Below are 13,823 nucleotides of genomic sequence, written 5' to 3' on the forward strand. Positions count from 1 at the left end.
TGGTGCAGCATTCCCGGGTAGGATAATACAGATCTCAATAAATACAGCAGAATTTTGTTTAAAAAACAAAACAAAACAAACACCATCTCTCCACCCGAGATGAAGTCTTTCCAAATTTAAAAAAAAAAAATTGGAAAAAAACCCCAAATTTTCTCATAATTGTTAGTGCCTATATAGGATATAATACACAAAACCATTTAGCAGGTGCATGCAAGAGGCGAAAGGCCAGGAAATGCAGAGGCTTCTGATCTGCTTTAACATGTGGGGCCCAATATGCCCAGGGGTCTGCAGACAAGCATGGATCTGCATGACCCAGCTCTATTCCCTTGTTGCCTCAGTAGTGGGAACCCTAAAGGGGCTGGGAAGGGACTTTGGCCTTGATCACTGATGGGCCGGGTGGAGCCCAGGCTGCAGGGGCCCAGGGGGTGGCAGCGGTGGTGGAAGAGGTGGCAAGGTCGCAGGCGGCATCTGCTGTAGAGGGGGCGATGGGTCGGTGCCGGGCTCCCCAGCAGACGTGCGGGCCAGCCCCAGGCTGCTGTCATGAAGCTTGCGGACGTGCTTCTTGAGGTCAAAGTTCCTGCAGAAGCCCTTGCCACACGTGGGGCAGGTGAAGGGCTTCTTGTCATTGTGAGTGTGCATGTGGAAGGTGAGATTGTAAACCTGGTGGAAAGCCTTGTTGCAGATATTGCACTTGAACTGCTTCTCCCCGCTGTGGGTCAACTTGTGGTTTTTGTAATTCCCTGAAACAGACAAATGACAGGGATGTGGATCTGAAAAGAGAGCTTGAAAAGAGAGGACTGGACCCTTGGAAAGCAAGAGGAAGAGCAGCCACAGCTGCTGGTGCAGGGCTGCCCTCCCGCCTGCACTTCTCTCCCCAAGTTTACTTGTAAATATCAACAATGAGGCCGTTCCCTCCACATATTAAAACATATTTATTAATCCAATTTTATAAAATGAGAACAAGCAGTTAGGAAATACCCCCTCAGTATATAAACTATGCCTTTCTCTAATATTAATCAGTCACACAGCTAAGAGGTTGAAATGTCAACGTAGGTGCCAGTAACCACCTGCACTTCAAAACATAATTTCCCCCCCCTAAAATATCTGGAAAAGATTAGAACTTTCGGTAAGACTGCCATGAAAGGCCTCCTGGGTTCTATACCTTTTTGATGAAATCCTTTGCCACAGAATTCACACACAAATGGTTTGTAGCCTGCGTGTATTCGGGTATGTGTGTTTAAAGTGGAACTTCTATTAAATGCTTTGCCACACTGGTTACATTTGTGAGGTTTTTCCTGAGAGAAAGGAAAGAAAAGTAGGAAGTTAGGGTATTTTGTTAAGGGGAGCCCTGCAAACTCAAAAACACAGTAATGCTGTCTCTCATGCTTTTAAGCAGAACAAAGGCAAAAACATAGCATTTCCCCCGCCCAGCTAGCACATTTCAAACCTTATGCTAAAGAATAAGAGTTCAGCAGCTATTTTTCTACAAACTGTTTGGAAGTAAGCCAGGTGAAATTGAGACAGATGAACACACACCTGGGTGTGAATGATCTTGTGCCTGCACAGGGTGCTGGCTTGCCGGAAGCCCTTTCCACAGACTTTGCAAACGAAGGGTCTGGCTCCTGTGTGCACTGGCATGTGACGGGTTAAGTTATAGTGTGCGTTAAAGACCTTAAAGTTAAACACACAGAGAACAGGTTAGCCCAACAAGCACTTTGAAATCAAACCTGGCAGGGTGGGGGGCGGTATGGGGAGGGATAAGGAAATAATCTTATAGCAAATGTCCACAAATAATAACAAAATAAAATGAAATTTGAAAGGAGGGAAGGAAAGGGGGAAGAACGAAGAAAAGAAAGAAGTAAAGGAAGGCAGGCGGGCAGACCTTCCTTCTACAGAGTACTTGCCTTTCCACACACTTCGCAAGTGAAAACTTTGGGCTTGGTATTAGGAGAGCCTCGGGTGAAGTCAGAGGTTTTGAAAGCGATTTTTTCCGACAGAAGCTGGGCGCTTTCTTTCATATAATGCTGCAGTTGAGCCTGGGACAAGTCTTTGAAAGCTACTCCCGAGGGGTACTTCTCCACCGCCGGGACCACCAGTTTATTCCTTTCAGCTAAATACGTTTTTGGCTGAGGGTGCAGAGGGGAACTGAGGAAGTAGGAGGCCACCGGGTGGATGTTAACGCCGGCCGCCGGGTGGCACGGGCCATCACCTCGATTTAGGTAGCACAGGGCTCCCATGGCGTGGAAGGAAGAATGGTTGACCACGCGCGGCCTTACCAGCTTGTACTGCTGCAGCGGCAGCGCGTCGCGGGCCAGGTCGCCCTTGAGGCTTAGCGCGCAGTTGAGCAGGTCGCTGCAGCTGAACGCGGGCGCTGCGGGCGCCGCCGCCGGTACCGCCGGAGCCTCCAGGCTCGTCTTCCGGGGCTCCGAGCCAGCCATGCCGGCCTTGGAGCTCGTGTCGTACGCCACAGGCACGAAGGGGATCATGCAGGGGATCGACGAGTTAAGATGCAGAGAGTGCTTGGGGTCCCCCTTGGGCACGGCTCCCTGCAGGAAGTGAGGGACGGGCAGGGCCTTGGGCTCGGGAGTGCGCGCCATGATTCGTTCGATGGAGAAAGCCAAGGGTTTGGAGGTGCTCATCATGTTGCCCCGGGCCGGAGCAGTAGCTAACATTTTGGCAGTCGCGTTGTGGCAGGTACTGTCCATGACTGAGTCGCCAGCGTCCGTCAGCCGGGGCCAGGCTGCGCCGTCGTTGCCTTGTTCCCTGCTTGTCACAAACCTGCGGAGAGGAGGACGGGCACCATCACCACCAGCAGCCTCCTCCTCCGCCTCCCCAGCATCACCAGCCGAACCTGCCTGCCCAGCCCAATGGACTCCTGCCAGCCCATCGCAGAGTTCTTGGCGCACCAATGACTCGAGGACAATCACTACTTATTTCTATCAATAGAAAGTGTTGTGTCAATAACGCAGCCAAGATCTCGCCAATCGTTAACTTCCAAGAGGAGAAGGTAAACTAGATAATTGCTCAATTCGCTTCCAACAGTCAACAGGAAAACTTTTTTTTTTTCTCTGCAGTCAGTGACTACTTTTCATTGGTGAGTGAAGTTCCCCCGCCCAGAAGAGGCGGGGGCGCTCTTCGCGGCGAGGCACGCCCTCCCCTCCGCTCAGTCTTTCCGGCGCACACCTCGCCATCCTCCCCCGCCCCTTTGCTTTTTCCTCTGTCTTTTTAATTCTCAATCTGCTTAACCAGGCTTTAAAGGCCAAGCAAATCTGAGATCAATTTTCTCGTTTAGCTCTAAGTGACATCATCTAAAATCATTGTGCAAGGGCTAAATAAGGAAACAGAGTCTAATTCAGGGGCAAACGCCAGGCTATATTTATGAAACGCCAGGCTCCAGAAAGCCACGGCCAGGAAGCCGACCTCAGCGAAATCCGAGTTTTCCCTGCACGGTTCCGCCGGGCAGAAACTGGGCCCGGGTCAGAGCAGCGCCGCCTCCTCCGCAGCCCTCTTTCTAGGGCTCCTCTGGGGCGCGGGGCTCGGGACTACCGCATTCCAGGGTCTCTGGCCCGAACCGAGTCTGGACCACTTGGAAGACGCCAGCAGGTAACTGGCCTCACAAAACGTCCCTGAGTATTAAAGGCCTTGGGAGGCTTGTTATGTGTTTGTGGTTTTGTAAATGCGATGTCACGACAGGAGCTTGGGAAAGACGCACTCCATCCACAAAGTTGAGGAGGAGTTGCCAGGAATAAGCGGGTGTCACACCAAAAGAAGCCTCGGCGACGGCCGGACCCCACCCCTGATATACACCAACACACACGCGCGCGCTTCCTCACCCACTGAGAGCCCGGAAAATGCATTTAAATACCTGCTCTCAGAGCTCTGTCGGAGCATTTTAAACATTGAAAGTTGTGCTGAGAAGGGAAACAACTAAGTGATCCCACCCCCAGGCCCCCATGTCCCTACAAGTGGAGTCCGAACTCCTCCAGCCAGCGGCGCAGGAGGCAGCCAGGGGTGTGTGTGCACCGCGAGGCGGCGAGCACCGGGACCTGCGGGAGGGCGAGCACGCGGAGACCTATCCCCTGCAACTCCCGCGTATGCAGGCGCCCGCGGGTCTAGCGCCCGGGTCAAAACTCTCCTCCAGGAGTGGTAGAGCCTAAGGCGTGTTCCGGAAAGATTCCTCTGGCTGCTCCTCCGGCTACGCGGGGTCTCGAAGCCTAGGCGGGCGCAGCCCGGAGAGCACCAAGAACAGCCACACTCAAGTCCGTGGTTGCTCCCCTTTGCGAGCCTGCAAACAGGCAGAGCTTAGCCCTGGACTAGCGGCAGTGCAGCGAGGAGTCGGCGGCTGGGAGCTCAAGCCAGCGAGTTAAGTGGAGGAAGAGCGCAGAGATGCCAGCTCAGAACCTGGCGGCCTGCACGCCCCGGTGAGTGGTCGCCCGCAGCAGTCCAGGGTGCCATCTACCTGGTGAGTTACCCTCAGCGAGTGCGCGCAGAACAGGTGGTGACGGGTGCCAGACATCGGGTGGGTGAGATGAAAAGGAGACTGCAAGAGCCCTGAAAAGGAGGCTGGATGCAAACTGACTAGAAACCCTGGGATTGTTGAGCCCCTGAGGAATGCCACCCCAAAACGCGAAATTGGACCTCAAACGGAGGAAATTAACCTCAACACAATCCCCCCTCCCTACCCCATTGCTCAGTCCAGGCCACTCACACGGGCTCTTCGTGAGGGTCTGCCCCGCCCCCGCCCGGCGAGCCCAGAGGGTAGAAACCGCCGAGAGCCGGGGCTGGGAAGGCGCCCTAATGCCCAGCGGCAAAGCAGGGCAGCTAGAGAGGTGGTGGAGAAACTCCATTGCTAAGGATGTGGGGGAGGAGGCGTGAGTCCTATTGGAAGTTGAAGGCAGCCAAAGGGCTAAATGAGGAGAAAGGTCTGGATGCGACTGGCCATAACAAATGGGCCAGGGAAGTGCCTCCTGTCAGGTCTTGGGATGGCTTCGGGCTAGGAGGACAGATGCAGGGGTACAGAAGTGCCGACTGACTGAGGCGAGCGTAGGGCACTAAAGCGCCACACCACTTTGGGGCAGTTCTGGGCCCGGGCTGGGTCACCCGGGGTGCGTCCATCCTGCAAAATCGTCCTTCCTTTTGCTGTTGGGGCCTCAGAACCTGCCTCCTCTTCTTCCCCGCTCAGACAAAGAGCGCGGGACGGCTTTGCTAAACGAAAAGGCGGGGTTAGGGGTAGGGTGAGTCCCACGACAGATGGGTCGTGGTTAAGACTTTAATTGCTGCCTTTTGGGGCAGGTCAGATTTCCTCTCCTACCTGCCACTTCCCAACATCGAAAAATCCCCCTCATGCCGCACTGCTCCCACATAGGGCCAGGTTTAAAGAAAAAAGCAACGAAGCACGAAACGGCCTGGCTCTGGAAAGCTTTGGAGCGCCCAGCTGACTTGTACAACTCACCCGCTTCCGGAGCGTTACCTGCCTTCTGGACTGAATGCCACCAGTTTGTTTTACGTTCCTCGCGTGTCCCTCCCTTTCCCCTTTTTCTCCCCTCCCCCACTCCCTCCTCCTTAAGGGCAAAAGAGCCTTGCTTTAACCTCAGTAAATTTCTCCTTCAGTGGACACTGAACAAAAAGGGAAAATTATTGGCTAAGGAGTATAAGTGTTTTGTATAGTTAATATTTCAACTATTTGCAATTCACTGGTCTTTTCGGGATTTGCCTTTTTGACAAGTGTTTGAAAGTATGGTGTCATTCGAGTAACAACGAACATCTCAAAGTAGCAATTACACCCTTCCTTTAAAACATCAGACCCGAGCTTGCTAATCCTGAAGACTGAAGAGGTGCTTTTATAAATCAAGGTCTTGATATTCCAACATTTGTTAATGAGTATTTTCTATTCAAAACCTAACCTAAAACTGTTAATTTAAAAAAAAATTCTCTATTAACTAAGGATTACCTTAAACAAAATGCAAAATGTATTTACAAAAGGCTTCCATCTTATTGTCAAATCTGTCCAGTACTTGGGTTCTTTCCCCCCAAACACATTTGAAAGATAAAAAATGAACAAACACCAAAAAACAATCCAAAAAAAACCACCCAAGAAAAGCAGAGCATATCTGGCAAATTTAGAAGCTTCTAAAACGGGCCAACCCTTTAAAATTGTTTATTCAAAGAATGCAAGAGAACCTTGTTCACTTCATTAATGGCAAAATAGAAACTCAGCTGTAGTTTCTTTGGATTTTCTCGGAGAATCTTATAATCCCCTCTCTCTTGGTCAGAGCTGGTGATTTAAGTGTCCCTCCTCTCCCAGCCACAGAAAGGAAGTATTTATTTGCCTCACTTTAAATCCTTATAGGAGGTGCGTATTAAGTGTGGGGCTTATCCTGCATGAGATGTATTGAGGAGAGCAAAGCATTCCTCGATATGAACAGACCAGATAAACTCTGAGTTAAGACCTTTTGAGAAAATAAAAGGTGCTATTCCTCTAAAATAATTTAAAGCTGTCGTGGTGGGGTTTTTTTTTTTGTTTGTTTTGTTTTTGTTTTTGTTTTTTGTTGTTGTTTTGTTTTGCCTATAGAAGCTAATTTTTATTTCAGTGCTACCTAAACTGCATTCTTGATTGCTCAAGAACTTGCATGATTTTCACAGGCTTTTTATTTACAATCCTATCCCAAGCAAATGCAATTTTTGGTCAAGATTATTGCAATCTGAAATAAAAGGCAATACAGTGGAGCCTTCAATGACCAAATAATCCAGAATCTTTTATCTCTTCTTCCTTAATAAGTCACAGAATATCCTGAATTTTTAAAAAAATGGATTGAGAAATATTACAACCTATCTCACCTGCCAAGTGCATTACTTCATCTCTGGTCATGCTTTTAGGATTATCAGACCTTTCTAACATCCATGACCTCTGCCTCTTCATCAAAAATAGCAGTCTGATTTCTTTTGCTTCTTATTAGCTGCTGTGAGCTAAATGGGGGAGACGAGATTATTATTTTGACCACCTCCCCTCCCCAGGCACTCAGACCCATCCACATTTCTTCCTGTTTAATAAATAGCTACCTACCTTCCTTCTAGAGAGGAAAAACATTCCTAAATTCTCCTACAGTTTTGCTCAGTCTTTATCTCTGACTGGTCTTTTGTTATTTCTTGTGGTGTGTGATGGAGGCAGGGTGTTGGAGTAGGCCCCAGACAGGAGGGTCTGCAAGGTTCAAGGAAAAAGTCTTGATGAGTACTTCAGATTAGTTAATGAATACACAGTGAGAACTAACTTTCTAGCACATCAACCAACACTTAGGCAACAAGTTCAAATTTAAGGCTGCTAGTGTACTTTTAGTATGGAAGCAGATAAAGGGGTTTTTCCCCCCTAATTTTGTAGAGCTTGTGAAGGGCAGTATCACTGGTTAGTTGTAAAGGAGGGGTCAGTTACCTCACAGAGCCCTCCTTTCTTTTGGGGGAGGGGAGGCAGGCCAGTGGTTCCTTGTTTATCTTTAGACCTTTATTTTTACCACTGTTTCTTCTTTAGTAGGGCTTCCTTGCAACCTAGTGAAATTCTTGTCCTCAGAACAGTATTTACATATAAAATCCGTTTGTAAAAGTAAACGAAGAGCCCCAAAGGTGAGAGCTGTTAATGAGCCCGCAAACATTACAGACAGGAATCACCTGCCTGGGTTTGTTTCTGCCCCTGCACTAATGCTGGGATTTTTCTCACCCGTTCCCACAGGCCTGTGAGGTGTGTTCCCTACAGACTCGACTCAGGGCTGGAATTGATGGAAAAAGAAGTTTATAAACAAGCAACCCAATTTCTCAACTTATTCGAGAAGCTGCCTAGAAGTGAAGCTACAAAAGCCAGACAAGTTTGGCTTGCAATTTCCAACGGTGTTGTTGAAACCTGGGACGTGATCAGTTAGAAGCGGACGCCCCAAATATGCGCTCTCGTTCTACACCGAAAGCTGGTTGTGCAATTGGCTGATTAGCGTTTTTGCGCCAGTCCCCAGATAATTTTTTGTGGGCAAAATAAAAACTACATTCAACACCGCGCGATTCTTTCCTTGATAACTACCCAAGAGGGTTAGAGCAGTTTTTTGGTTTTTTTTTTTTTTTGTTGTTGTTGTTGTTATTTTCAAACTTTCTTCCTTATTGCCCGCGAAATAAATGTCTATAATAGAGATTCAAATAATCAGAGCAGAGCGTGAGGTTAGAGCAATGGAGAAGCAGAAGAAGTAAATCAAAATCCTTGAGCTAGAAATCTCTGAGAACCGTTTAACAATGTAGTTACCTCCCGGCCCCCGGTAGTCGGCGGCTCCCGGCGGGGAGCGCCCCGCGCGGACCAGCTGCCCTCGGCCGCGGGGGCCTCCATAACCGCGGCGACCTCGGCGTCCCCGGCCCCGGCCTCGGACGGGAACTGTGTTCCCGCTGCGGGTGCGGGCGCGGAGGTGCCTCGCCTCATTCACGATGCGTTGCCCGGCGCAGAGCCATTTAACGGAAGCCCGAAGTGGAACAGAAAAGCTGATCCCTCTCCCCCGCTGGATTCTCCACTTATTGGTCCTGGCTCAGGAGTCCCGAACAGTTACAATGACGTTGGCGAGGCCGAGGGCGACCGGGCTCTGTGACACTGCCTTGGAGGGGCTGCGGATGGTGACTCAAGCGTCTTAGAGGGGACTGGGAGCTGGGCCGCTGCTCCCAGCCAGACCTCCCCGCCCGCCCCCTGCGCCGCCGCGCGTCCCGCCCGGCTCTGGCGCCCACGCGGGGGCTCCCCGGTGCCCCGACTGCCTGCGCCGCGCGGTCGCCACCCGCGTCCCCCTGACCTCCGGCCTCCACACCTTCGCCCCCCGCGGTCCTTTGGGGCGCGATCGCGCTCCTCCCTCTCCCCGCCGCACCCCCGCGGATCCTGCGGCGGTTCTGTCCCTCCCCCTCCCCACCCCACCCCGGGGCTGGGAGAAGGGGGCAGTCACCAAAGAGTTTCGGGAGGGGGTGCGGAATCGGGTTTAAAGACCAAGTAACAGATGGCGGAGGACTCCCGTTTGAAAAGTTTTTGAACAGAACAGTCGCTAATAGACTTGCTTTGACGACTCAGAGTGTTACTGAAGGGTCATTTAATCTAGATGTCAAGAGAAAGAAAACAGGGCTGACGCTGTGGCACGCCCAAGAAGCAACTGGAGCATTTTTTTTTTTTTTAAATAAGTTTTGCCTGTCATTTTCAGTTTCCCGGAGAACACTTTCTTAAACCGATGTTAAACGGGGTTGGGGCGGAGGGTCGGGTTGGTGGGGAGGGTCACCTCTGAGTTCTACTCCAAAACCCTTTCATTGTCCGTTGTCTTAGATTTCTGTACCCACCCCTGCCCCCGTCGAATACTCCCTTCGGAGCCGTTTGGCTTGTGCTTAGAATTACTGGGTATCTGCTGACGGTCTCGGGGAAAGCGAGAGAATTTTCTAACTAGATTCTTCTGCTGAAGAGCTTCCTTTTACCTCCCCCTTTGGGCCCCACCCTCCAATATGTCCTTTCATTCCGCTTCTTGAGCTCTCCCGGCCAAGCCCTCTTCTTCCTTGCTAAAGGGGAAGGTGGGATGGCTGTCCGCCGCGCACCGTACCCCTCGGCCACCTCCAGCTGGCTTCCACAGTCCCTGAAAAAGGGAGGGAGACCCTCAGCTACTGGCCGTCCCCCTTCTCCTGATGCAGGTGGACTCCCGTCTTCGATATAAGCTCCGATACCCGCCAGGCCTCTCTCAGACCCGATCCCACAGGCATCGCACATATTTCAAGAGTTGAGATGTAAATGCCAAGAAGAGATTCGATCCGTCTTTAAGGAACCTTACTAACTTTGACCATGTTAAATTATTGCTGCCTTGCTTTGAATTAAGTTGGAAGTCGTTTTTCTTTTTCCCTCCCCTCCGTGTCCTCTTTAAGCTCAGTTCACTCGTTGACTTTCATTAACGGTAGGTCTGCCCTCGTAGTTTCCCACTAGACACGGACAGGAAGAGGGTTTTGGAAACACTGCAGAGCGTCAATGTAGACGCGGGCAACAGGGGAGCGGCATCCCGCGGCCCGCGGTGACCTCGTGGGGCCGGCCGGCTGATGTCACCAACGTGCCCGCCGAGGCTCCTGGGGCCTGCGTGGCAGCTCTGAGGTCCTGCAGGCCCGCGGGGTCGACGCTGGGGAGAGGGGCTGGGTCTGCGTTAAAAAGCCGGAAGAAGAAGAAGGAGGCTGTGCGCGTCATTCAAAGACTGAATGGGGTCGGTTCCTGCTGCCTGTGGAGGGGGGGGAGAAACCCCTCCTCTACCTAACCCTGTGATTCACAGCTTCTCACAAATTTACATAATACAAAGGCGTGGATGTAAACCTAAAGGACAAAAATAATAATTCAACAGCACATATTCCATTTTCGCACCGTGGGCCTGGATATGTTCCCGGTGTTGGCACATTAGCTGATTTCCAAAGCTTTTTACTCATGACAGAGAATAGCTGAACTTTCACACCACTGTTGAAAGAAGAGGCAGAGAGGGAGAAAAAAGGGAGAGAAAGAAATTGGCTTTAATGACGCCGATTTAGATTTCTTAGGAACGGCGAAAGAATTTTAAAAATTAAGAGCGTATTCTGTGTTCAAAAGGCAGTAGGCTTGATAATAACTGGGGTTCCTTACTTTCCAAAGGCTCTCTTCCCTTTTTATTTGGCAGATACCAACGTTTTGTTTGAAAAGCCGAATCATTACCCTCTAGTATTAATAAGACATGCCAATTTATTATTTCTCAAGATAACTGAAGGCCACAACATTTACTGGCAGAGTGACCCCGCTGTCCGCCGGGCTCCCACTGGCCAATTGAAATATAAGATGGAAAAGCGAAATGTGGCAGCTGTACGATACACGTGATTGCTGTAGTTGCCGTTCTAGGGTTAAGGTTTTTTCTTTTCTTTCTTTTTTTTTTTTTTCTTTTTCTCCTGAGTTTGAACTTAGATACCCCTGGTAAATTCAAATTCTGGAGCTCTCTTTGAGGCATTTTCTTAGTGATTCCCTGTGGAACGCAGGGCAAGGGCAAATCCAGACGCAACATCTGTGGGACACTAGCGTCCCCTTATTTTAGCCACGATGGCCTTTGGTCTGGCGCTAGGCCTCGGCCAATGAGTCTCCTGTCCAGCCGCGGGTGAGCAAGGGCACCCTCGTCCCCCGGTTGGGTGCGGGGCGGAGGAGCTGGTGGTAACTGGAAATCCGCCACACGGAAGACCCTCTTCTCTACTCTCTTCTGTCTCTTACCGTCGTTCTTCCGGTTTCCCTTTTCTCTGCAAAACTGGCCATATTCTATAACTTGCAACCAACCCCTCCTAAGTTTGCAGTTGTTGTTTATATTAATTTCCAGAGCTTTTAATTAAACCTGTAAGGGCAGGAACTTAAGAGGAGAAAACATGCACTTTTTCAAGTAGGCAGTGAATTCTGCCCCCACTTGCCCCACAATTGCTGCCTCATAAAAAATACATTGTAATCCCCTTGGCTCCTCCAGGTGCCTTACTATCCTTTTAAAGCTGGATTCTTCAATTATCCATTGAAATGGAGAACAACCTCTCCCCCTTTCTAAGAAAGTTCTTCATAAGTACTTTTACCACCAATTCGTCCAGACATTTTGAGGGCTAGAATAAATGATGCCAGTTTCCTGCCCTGTTTTGGCCTCCTAAACTAGGGTGCCTTCCTCTGGGGAAGGCCACACAGCTAGTGGGCTCCTTGTTAACCAGAACAGATGGTGGCAGTTCCCTTTGCCTTGAATTGTTTTTCTGTGAAATGGGACTAAATCAAAGCCCACTTCATTCTTGGGAGGCTTGGAGATTGAAAAGAGATTTTAAAATTAACTACTTTACATATGAAAAGCTACCTATCATCTTGTTAAAAAGTTAGGCTATAAACTTTTCCAAAATATTTTTCAGACAACTGTATTTAAAAAACAACCCTTCTGCTCAATGATTCAGGGTTAGATACATAGACCTGTTAAAATACATACAAATAATCACATTTGTTAAATTATTTTTCACAACTTTGAGGATTTTCCTTATCCTCGGGGGCCTGCTCTCCCACATTCAGTCCTGAGGTCCCCAGGGGACACTTTCTTCTAAAGAACGACGAATTAACCTTTCACAAAAGCTTTTCAAAAATCCCAGTTTGATTAAAGCAGATTTCATCTCTTTAGAGGCAGTTATGCATTTCTAAAATTAATCAACTTTCTGATAGACTATCCTAATTATACGGAAGAACACACCTAGCAATCACACAATGTAACAACAATTAAATAAGAACTGGGCAGTTTGAATGAATGACAATGAAAGCAGTTCTTCAATACAGCAACTTTGAAGTGTGTTTTAAAATTATTACCAGGCTTTGGGGGTGGGGAGGTTCTAACAAAGCTTTCTTTTGCCACAATCTGCCGCTACCCCAGCCTTTCCGTGTTTCACTTTCCACTTTCTGAAATACAGTCCTGTTGGGTCCTGACCTTTCCCTAAATACCCACCCTTTTAATGAAACTTTTCCTACTTCCCTACCAAAATCTTGTTGCAAAGTTACAATTAGTTTTGCTTCCTTGGCGTTTTAGGAAAATGCCCTAAACAACACATTTCAACATTTAAATGTTTCTTCCTGCCAATCACACCCAAGAGAGGTGTTGACTTTTTGGGGGTTAGTAAGGAAATAGTGTTAAAAGACAAACTAGAACTTATTTAAAGCAGAAATGGACATAATTGGACATACAACTCTTAATTTTTGCGAAGGTGCACAGTCTGTGTAGGGGCTCCATAAAGCAAGTGTATGCCAGAGCCCAGGAAAGGGGAACTATCCTGCCTGAAGATTCTTGAATTCGAGATCAACTCTTCACTTCCGCTCTTGACTTGAGAACCACGTATCCTAGGGATGGAAACTTAGACAATTTGAGAATGTGTTTGTTACCTTTTAAAAGTCACCCACAAATAAGCACATAAATACAGTCATACAGTCACTTTTAATGTAAATTTGCAAAGTACAGGGAGATTAATGGCATCTGCGGTATTCCGGAGTGGTGTGTGTGTGTGTGTGTGTGTGTGTGTAAGTAAGTAAATAAATAAATTCTTCCCTGGGTCTGGAACTCAGAAGCTGAAGGCAGCCTACCTTAAGGGAATGATTAAAATGGGAGACATCCCTTGGGTTAAAAAAAAAAAAAAAAAAAGTAGCTCTAGTCCCAGCCCAAAGCAGGGCGAGGCGTCTTCGCCTCTGGTAAGCGATGGGTTTCTGCCTCCCCGAGGCCACCGAATGCCTGGCCCCAGCACCACCAGGGCACGCGTCTTCCTCGTCACGGACACACTAGGAAGTGACCCTGGGGCGTGCCCTCGGCCCTGACGGGTCTCCAAGTTACTGGCTTTTTCCTGACAGCCTAGTAGCGCTGTCAGTTCAGCACTCTGGGCCAAGACTCTGTGCTGACTGTGGCCCTCAGTGTCCGGGGTTTTTGCTCAGCTTCCGCGGCTGAGGGCAGCTTGGGGCACGCTGCGACGGTTTGCTTTCCTTTGCTTCTCTCTCGGTTCCGCTGCGCCTTTTTCAAGCGCTTCTTGCGCGCTTGGCTTCTCTGGGCTTAGACGCAGGACGCCAGCCTAGGTTTCCTTCAACGTTAGGAAACGTTAACGAACACCAATTTGCCCCTTAAATTCTCTTCAACTTGACCTACTGGGTACGGCCCGAGGTCTGAGTCCCTTGCTTATACGTCTAGCATGTCTGGATCATACCTGTCCGCTTTCAGAGCCCCTGACCAACATCATGCCCTCGCGGCCTAAAGGCACGTCTCCAGCTGCCTCCCCTCCCAACCCCTGCTCCAAGGGCTGCTCTC

General features: G+C 49.4%; 1 protein-coding gene across 2 annotated transcripts; it reads right to left on the reverse strand.

Annotated features, from left to right (window-relative positions):
* Positions 1-381: 381 nt before the first annotated feature.
* On the reverse strand, positions 382-2,705 carry FEZF1 (FEZ family zinc finger 1). Of its 2 annotated transcripts, XM_044244585.1 has the most exons (5): positions 2,277-2,705; positions 1,905-2,126; positions 1,537-1,671; positions 1,163-1,295; positions 382-740 (listed from the first exon to the last, which is right to left on the reverse strand). In XM_044244585.1, the coding sequence occupies exons 1-5, from the start codon at positions 2,703-2,705 to the stop codon at positions 382-384; spliced, it is 1,278 nt and encodes a 425-aa protein (XP_044100520.1). The 2 variants fall into 2 exon arrangements, with proteins under 2 accessions (XP_044100520.1, XP_044100519.1); XM_044244584.1 differs by having other exon boundaries at positions 1,905-2,705.
* Positions 2,706-13,823: the final 11,118 nt, after the last annotated feature.

This window comes from Neovison vison, chromosome 4 (assembly GCF_020171115.1).
Source record: "Neovison vison isolate M4711 chromosome 4, ASM_NN_V1, whole genome shotgun sequence".
In the NCBI taxonomy this organism is placed as follows: Eukaryota; Metazoa; Chordata; class Mammalia; order Carnivora; family Mustelidae; genus Neogale; species Neogale vison.